Raw genomic sequence first — 8,671 nt, 5'->3', positions numbered from 1 at the left:
TATCCTAAGTAAAACAAAAAGCGAAAATAGTTTGGAAAATTCTCATCCAATATAAAAAAGTTTTCTGTTGGCGTTGTTAATTTAATTAACTTTATCTTGCATTAGCTAGAAGTCGTACATTTACACTTCTGCTGTGTGTTTTATGGTAAAAAAAACTCCATCTGGATTAAAGTTTAAGAAAGCGACTAAGTTCAAAGAAAAGTTATATATAAAAAAGGAAAACACTTTTTGAATTGTTTTAGCCTATTGAATATCTTTATAACAAATGTTTTTCCCAGCATCTTTTTTTAACAGCGATAAAAATTACAGTGAATTATCATCAATCGCCAACTATATTTATCGAAATAATTTCCTCGTAGGGAATAATTAATTTTTTTTGTTTTTATTTAGATTAGATTAACTTTGCATTAAACATCACGAGTACCTTGTAATTAAAACAGTACTCCATAACTGTATTAACAGCGATACTTATACCTTATATTTAAAATTGATTTCATTGGTTAGCCAAAAACCGTGACAAAAGACATGTTTTATTTTGTAATGTGTGGCAAACGCGTGGAAAATATTTATCTTATATTTTAAAACACGTTTTCCATTCATTTAAAACGTTTTGCGTATTTCAGGTAGATGAGGTAAATTTTTTTAACATCTTAAATTTTTTAAAATAAAAATCAATTTAAAAATCCTAATTACTTTTTTTTGTAACGAAAATGAATTAATAAATTTAAACAAGTCCAGTGACTCTTTTTTTTTTTTTGAAATGAAATAGTAGTAAACTCGTGATCAAACCTCGAATCAAGTTTGATATTAAATCAATAACTTAAGAAAACAAAATCGAATTGCTTACTGCGCAATTTTTTTTTTTTTTTTTTTTATAACATTCGCAAATTTTAAACCAAATTATTGGTCTAAAATTTGCTCATGCCAAAATCATGCTTATTTACAGTTATCTTTCTACTAAGTTTTGTTTTTTTAGACAAAAATATTGCGATATAAGTAAATACATAGCAAAAGTTTTTAGCAAAAATGCTGCTTTGTGCGTTAATATATGGCACAACTTTTGTAATTATTACAAATCGGCACATCAAAGTTTCGCTACGTGATAAAGCGCTGTTCGTAGATGAAAAGATTTTTTTCTCAAGTTATTATTAATAGGAACATACTTTTTTTATTAATGCATGTTAACACAACAAATTAATATTAAAACGAAAAAATGGTTGAAACACTGAGCAACAAAGAAATCAATATTTTTATGTTAGTCAGATATTTGAAAAAATTGTAGGAACCTGTTTACAATTGAAATGATTGTCAAATATTGCAGCGTATGGTGTAGCGGTTAGAGTTCTGGCTTCAAAACTGGAAGATCGTGGTTTAAAGCCGGCTCTGGCTTTATATGCGTCATTGGTAAGAAAAGAGGCGTGAACTTCCTGGTTGATTGACCTGTTTCACGGTGTTCTATGAAAAGATCGTCATGTCTTCTTTGAGCATCTAAATCGTTAAAAAAAATCAGATACTTGCACAAGACAAATTAAAAATTGATAAAAACCCACATTGAGTCGTTTAGAAATAAAAGCAATAACGAATTTTAGTTAGAAATTGGTTTTTTTAAACTTTGCTTAAAAATGACAAAATCTTATTTAAAAAATGACAAAAAGAAAAACTTGGTTTATTTTATTTCACGAATAGTTCAATTAACTAGGTTACAAGTTTTTCCTTTTTTTTTAATAAGAAACTTGTTTATAACAAACTCGTACTAGAAGCACCAAAATCTTCAGAAACTTTTAATATCAAATTACTTTTCAATACGAAACTTATTTTATTAAGAATTCAAAGAATATTTACTAATTTTTCAGCGACATTGTTTTAACATAACACAAAGTTAAAAAGTATAATACAAGTATTATATAATAAAACTCAAAATTTATTATATATAAAAAGTCTAATGAAAGTATATAAAAAAAAATCTTAAGATAATATATTTTGTAGCCCAAAACTTGTAACTATGGTGACCCTATAGTATATATATACCTACCAGACCTTAAAAATCCTTTATGTTAACTTTATTGAAATTCAATTAAAGATGTTATTGCATCGAAAGTTCCTCAAATATACTTTTTCTGTATCAGTAATATATAATAATAATACGTTATATATTAATACGTTATACGGTAATACGTTAAATATCGCTGGTAATACGTGTCATTGCATGAACAAATTTAAACAGTTATAAATTAGATAAGATAAATGCATATATTAGATAATTATAGATAAAAGCTAATTGATATTTTGTGTAAAACTCAAAGAGGTTTTTTTGTTTGTTTTACAGTTGCTTAGTACCAAAACTTTTAGATGGTTTCTGTAATCTATATATCTCAAGATAATCATTTTAAACAATTTTTCATTTGCAAGAATAAACAGAAGCAGTTTATGCGTCATTGTAAATCTGCTTTTTTGTTAGTCAAAATATGTAAACTTGCAAGAGTTTTATGAATTTTAAATTTTTTATACTGTGGTGCTCAAAGACCAGATAAACATTTCTGAAATTAAAATATTATTTTTATTTTAATTTTATTTTTCGGTGCCCCAAGAAGTTCTAACGGTCTTGTCACAGAGCACCGCGGAAGTGCATTTAACCGGAAAGTTCAGGCCTACTTCCTTACCGTGACGCAAAAATTTGTCCAGAGCTCGTTTCGAACCTGGATTTCCTGCTTATATAGCAATCGCTCTTAACCACTGCGCCACGGCCGCATTTAACGAAATTTAAATTTATGAAACTTTCATATAGTTCAAAAATTTTTTCTAATCTATTTTGTTCTCATAAATGGAGCAGAGGAGATAAATTTTAGTTCTTACTTTGTTCCGAGGTTTTACAGAGTTTACGTAAATGTATTTATGTATAAACATATTTGAATGGCTTATGTTAAAAATAATTTTAGTTTAGTATTTTACTTATCTATTTATGTACTTGCCTATTTAAGTATATACTTTGTAATATAGATATATATTTAAGAATTGTTTACCTTGTTTTACAGATAAATGATTAATACTTATTTATCTACGTAATTACCCATTTATCAAATGACCTATCTATGCTAACTTTATCCTTAAAATTCAAAGTGATATTCAGCCTAAACTTTTTAAATTGATCATCTTATTTAAGTTAGGGTTGATTTATATGTAACTTTAGTCCTCTAAATCTTTAATAAAGCCAATAACAGCTCATAAAGGTTTTCATTGGTCAATAGTATCAGATTCTTGGAAGAATTACATAATTATCATAATTTAATATAATTACATAATTTATCATTTAAGTAGTAATGTAAAAGTAAAGAAGAAAAAAATGTAACTTTTAAAAGAAATATTTTTTGGATATTTTAGTTTTTTTATTTTATTATGTAAGTATTAAGAATGTTAGTTAAAAATCTTTAGGGATTTTTATCGATTTGATACAGCTGTTAATACACACAAAAGAAAGTACCGCTGAGAACATATGTTTTTTATTTTCACTCCATCGAGAGTCTTTATATCAATTGCAATTATTTAAAACATTAGTTTATTAAAAAAGTTAACAAAAGACTAATTTTAAATTTGGTTTTAAAAAATAATGTTTAATGTTGTCTTGATATATGTCTGTTATGGCAGTTAAATTGAAAACCTTTTAACGCATGGCTACAGTTCAACTGAAAAGCTTGTTAACATTTTCCTAATGTCTTTCAAAAAATTGCAAAGAAAGTAACCATTAGTATAAATGGCACAGAAAGTAACCATTTGTTTAAATGGCTATAAAAAAAAATGTATAAAAAAAGTAATTTAAAGAAATCTAGTAAAAATAAAATTAAATTGTTTCAACACCATCAGTTATTGTAGCAACTGTTACTGTAGCAACTGTTGCTATAACAACTGTAACAACAACAACTGTAAGCAAACCCTACTAAGCTACTTAATTATTATTGAATGGGCAACCAATAAAATATCAGTAGTCAATCAATCAAATCAGCTGATTTAATTGGTTTAATTGATTGCTATGATCAATCAAATCGTAGCTGATTTGATTGATCATAGCAACTAAATCAACTGTCATTGTGTGATCAAAGTGTGTTATTGTATAGATTTAAAAAAAAACTAGGTAAAACCAACTTTTTTATAACCAATTTTTTTATACTAATTTTTTTAAAACCAAATATTTTTATACCAAAATTTCTTATTTAATGTTTTATTATTCTTTTCGGTTATTGTAGGGATTTGTATCTCAATTAAAAAAAGAAAAGAAAATAACACTGTAGTAATAAGACCGAATCATGGTAAAGAAAATTACTAACCTCCGTGTTCAAACAACTAAAATTTAAGCTTGACCGTACAATATTTGCCGCACAATTTTCGTCGTACAATATGCGCCGTACAATTTGCGTCGAACAATCTGTAAAGTGCAATCTGTAAAAGATTCATCATCAGTAATTATAAAGGAATGTATATTTTATGCCGAAATATGTGTTCAATGCTATAAGAAAATAATAATAATTACATACAGACAAGCGTTTGTTACAATTTATCAACATAATGATAAACAGAACTATGTAAAATGTAGCAATTTTAAATTTCAAAATTGTTAAAGAATGATTGCATACTAAAAAATATAACATGAATTCCCTAGTTACAAACTCCATTGAAAATCTGTAAAACAATATGAGTTTTAGAGTTTTCCATAACAAAGAAAGTACGTGTATTGACTTCTACATTTATCTTTTGATTTCTATATCTTATATTTAATTGTTTTGTTAAGAATTATTTTGCATATGAATACTTTCACACAATGTTTACAGAAAACTTATAAATTTTGTTAGGCTTTCTAAAAATATATGTCTAAAAGAGCGGTAGCATCTTTTCTTTTTTACAAATGGGGTTTTAAACCTGGAGAATTTATTTAATCTCATTCTAAACCATTGTCGAAGCGTCTTAAAAACTATTAAACATATTTTAACGGTAACTTGTTCTGATAAAGATAAAGTATGAGAATTACAATTTACGCAAAATTAATTTACTAAAATTTACCCCCAAAGAAAGTATATATAATTAGGATTGTTAACCAAGTGCTTTATCCATCGTTCATATATCTATCATTCTTTACAGTTTTTTAACTTCAAATCCAAAATTACAAATATGCCTGTATAATACAAATGACAGTATGGCAATCTTAACTCTACTACCGGTCTAAACTCGAATTGATTCATTAACTTTTGTGTTTTTATTCAATCAAACCCGATAGGTAAAAAAGTAAGAAAAGAAATTAGACCATTATACTTATAATGGTCGAATCTTTGAGTTGTGACTTGGTTTTTTATCCTTATATTGAGTTCATTTATTTAGTTTTCTATATATAATTTTTCTATATTTGCATTTATTACTATTTAACTTATCTCAATTAAAAAACACTTTAATTTAGGATTAAAAAAAAAAAGTACAAAAACGATTAACAACTATTATTCTCAGATATTGTTTTGAAATAACCTTTAAAAAATGTTATAATTGACTATGCTTTCAAAAGTTTATATAATATATTTTTAAATTTTTATTAAAGTATGCACTATATTTTGGCATTACTATCTTTAACATTTTACAAACTGTAAATATTCATATAAAAAAAGCTGATTAAATTATTTTCTTATTATTTTAATATTTATTAATTATTTAATATTTATTATTTCCCATTTGCATTTTGCGTAGCAAATCTTCACATCAAATTTAAACGAACAAACAAAATCGAATCGAAACATAAAAAAACGAGCTGAATACTAGTAAACTTCAACACGTCGACCGTTGATTTCGCTGCGTTTTTTTAATAGAAAAAATAACAAAAATAGATTGTATTTTTATAGTATTTCTTTATTTTCATATTTTATTCTGCTGCTTTGTAAACATTTACTGAGTAAATAGTTTTTTATGTTTCATCTTTGGTTATTTTAATTTTGTTATTTCAAAATTAATATAAAAAAAAAAATACGATTGTGATTTTTATCTTTCTCATTTAGAAAATGAACAGTTCGACAGCATGGTTTGTTTCCTCTCTTGTTTGTTTAGTGTTTACAGTATTCAACATTTTAACAGTGATTGTTATTCTATGCTCAAAAAACCAAAGAAATAGAGTTACTACTTGTCCTATACTTTATTTTCTCGCCGCCTCTGCCCTTCAAGGTTTTGCAGCATTTCCTTTATATGTGTTTAAAAAGATAGCTTACAAAGAAGATGTACCAATATGGCTATGCGATGCATCTCGCTTTACCTATATGCATTCTGGACATGTCTTAAAAATCAGTTTATTACTTGTAAGTTGCGATAGATTGTTTGCAGTCAAATATCCATTTAAATACCGTGAATTTGTTTCGCGAAACAAAATGATTATCATCATATTAATCAGTTGGTTTATAACTGTTAGTATAGACTCTGTGCCTTTTTTTAACAAAAATGAAAAATTTGAATCGTGTCATTACTTTCCCAGCCATGTTTGGGGATTTTTTGTAATTATTTGCTACGATATTTTTCCGTTTTTTATAATGGTGGTAAGTTATATTACAATATGGAAAATTGCCGCTCGATTAAGTTTAGCAGATAATAGTGTAATAGTTGATATGAACAGAAATAAAGATAAAAGTACTTTAATAACGACAAACACTCGCTCAAAATCGAAAGTAGACATACTTCTGCAAATGAAAGCGACAAAAACATCACTGACACTCATTGTTGTTCATATAATATGTTGGGCACCTTTGGGGGTATTTTACACGTATGACCATTTTTGTAAAAACTGTTGGTCTAGAGCAAATGATCTGGAAGAGGTCAGAGCGGCTATAAAAATTCTTTCCTCAACTTCCAGTTTTTTTGCACCAGTTATTTATTGTTGGTTCAACCACGACTTCTTCAAAGCGGCACAAACTCTACTTCAAAAATGTGGATGCATATTTCTTTCTTATAAAAACAGTGATCATAAACAGAAAGAAACGTTAACTTTAGTCCATACAGCGTCATTAAATAGTAATTAACAATTTGCATTTTTTCTTCGCGTTGTTAAAAGTCTTCGAAAAATTGGAAATTTTACTAGATTTCTTTGAAAAAAAGGGAAATTTTGCAACATTTAAAGCATATATAAAAACAACTTATTGGCTGGCCCAATTGTTTGAGATTTTATTTTTACAAATTAGTATAGTTGTCTATAAGTAAGCAATGCTATATTATTAGGATTGCATATATATTGCATTGTCGCAGACCAAAAATGAAAAAAAGTATGAAAATATTAAGAAAGTCGAATAATTAAATATTAAAAATATGGAGACAAGACTTTCCATATAACCGCTGGCCGTTACCTCCACTTTCTTGATGTTGATGAACTCAATTATTTTTAACATCAATTGACAAAAACTCAATCTCATTGAAAGCCTAAAGGATAAGTTAAAAAATAAAAATTGTGATTGCTTTCCTTAATCAATAAAAGATGTGTTGAATATCTCAAAATATATTTTTGAAAATATATTATTTGAAATCAGAAATAATCTGGTAGCTTAAATGCCGATACTAGTAAAAATAATGAAATAGAAAAATGCTATTACAATACTAGTAATAAACGCTATTAAATTTAAATTTTAAAAATAAATATTTATCAATTTACTATACAAATGTTTTATTTATTTTTATTTTGAATTTTTTTTTTTTTTTGCGTGAATTTATTAAACAAGGAATTCTACAAAATGTTGTGATTTTCATTAACTTTTTTTTCATAAAGAAAATTTTTCTCATTATACTTACATTACTTTTATTTTCTTTTTACCAACACTGTGTATAAAATGGTTTTATGTTGAAATATCTTTTGTTAGCGTTGTAAAAATATGTAAAAGTATTTTTCTTCAAACGTAAATTTAGTATGAGTTAATAGGTAGAAGCAGTTTAACTTCAATAATTGCTTTTAAAAGAAAAATACTTCCACATCATTTATCCGAAAGGTATACCTTTATTTCATTCGACTTTTTTAGCTCATTAGAAGCTAAATATTGATTTTTAGAAAGATTACTAGCTATTTTTACAATTAAAAACTTGTTTAAAGTTTTGCATTTTGTCGCAACAATTCAGCTTTTTCGATACTAAAATTATTTTCTAATTGTGTTTCGTTTGATGTTATTCATTTATATCTTTTGTTTCACTAGATAAAGCAACGGTTGCTATAATTTATTTTAAACAAAGATGATCTCATTATGCGAACTATATTGTCATTAGTAGATATTCACAAGCTTATTGAACTTTGTGTAAGTAAATGTTCCTTTTTATAGGCTGACCAATACCATATCTTAAAAATTTCAGGTCCGATTAGATTGTCCATTATCGTTGTTTTGTCAGAGGCCTATCTACAATTTATCGAATTTAATCCTATCCAACAAGCTTTGTTCTTTAATACTGCGCCAATAACTTATAAAAGGTACGTTGATGATAGTCACGCTTTATTTTCTTATATTGATAACGCAAATTCTTTTTTAGTTATTTTAAATTCACAAGATACAGTCATTCATTATACTATTGAATGGCAAAATTCTCAAAATCAACTAAACTTTTAAGACTTTTGTATTTCCACTAAATTTCTTCATAAATGCAAATTTTCAATATATCGTAAGCAAGCAATTACTATTGTATT

The 8,671-nt window shown here is 26.3% G+C and overlaps 1 protein-coding gene across 2 annotated transcripts; it reads left to right on the top strand.

Annotated features, from left to right (window-relative positions):
• Positions 1 to 441: 441 nt before the first annotated feature.
• Positions 442 to 7,789, top strand: LOC100203366 (octopamine receptor beta-2R). 2 transcript variants are annotated; one of them, XM_065787942.1, is made up of 2 exons: positions 442 to 632; positions 6,027 to 7,789. In XM_065787942.1, exon 2 carries the CDS (start codon positions 6,030 to 6,032, stop codon positions 7,032 to 7,034), a length of 1,005 nt encoding a protein of 334 aa, XP_065644014.1. In that variant the 5' UTR covers positions 442 to 632; positions 6,027 to 6,029; the 3' UTR covers positions 7,035 to 7,789. The 2 variants fall into 2 exon arrangements, with proteins under 2 accessions (XP_065644014.1, XP_065644015.1); XM_065787943.1 differs by lacking the exon at positions 442 to 632 and adding an exon at positions 4,047 to 4,126 and having other exon boundaries at positions 6,027 to 7,651.
• The last annotated feature ends 882 nt before the right edge of the window (positions 7,790 to 8,671 follow it).

This window comes from Hydra vulgaris, chromosome 01 (assembly GCF_038396675.1).
Source record: "Hydra vulgaris chromosome 01, alternate assembly HydraT2T_AEP".
Taxonomy (NCBI): Eukaryota; Metazoa; Cnidaria; class Hydrozoa; order Anthoathecata; family Hydridae; genus Hydra; species Hydra vulgaris.
This window is presented reverse-complemented; position numbering and strand designations above follow the sequence as displayed.

What these genes read in the sequence shown, in the direction of transcription:
- LOC100203366 (XM_065787942.1), top strand. Translation starts at nt 6,030, where the DNA reads ATGAACAGTTCGACAGCATGGTTTGTTTCCTCTCTTGTTTGTTTAGTG.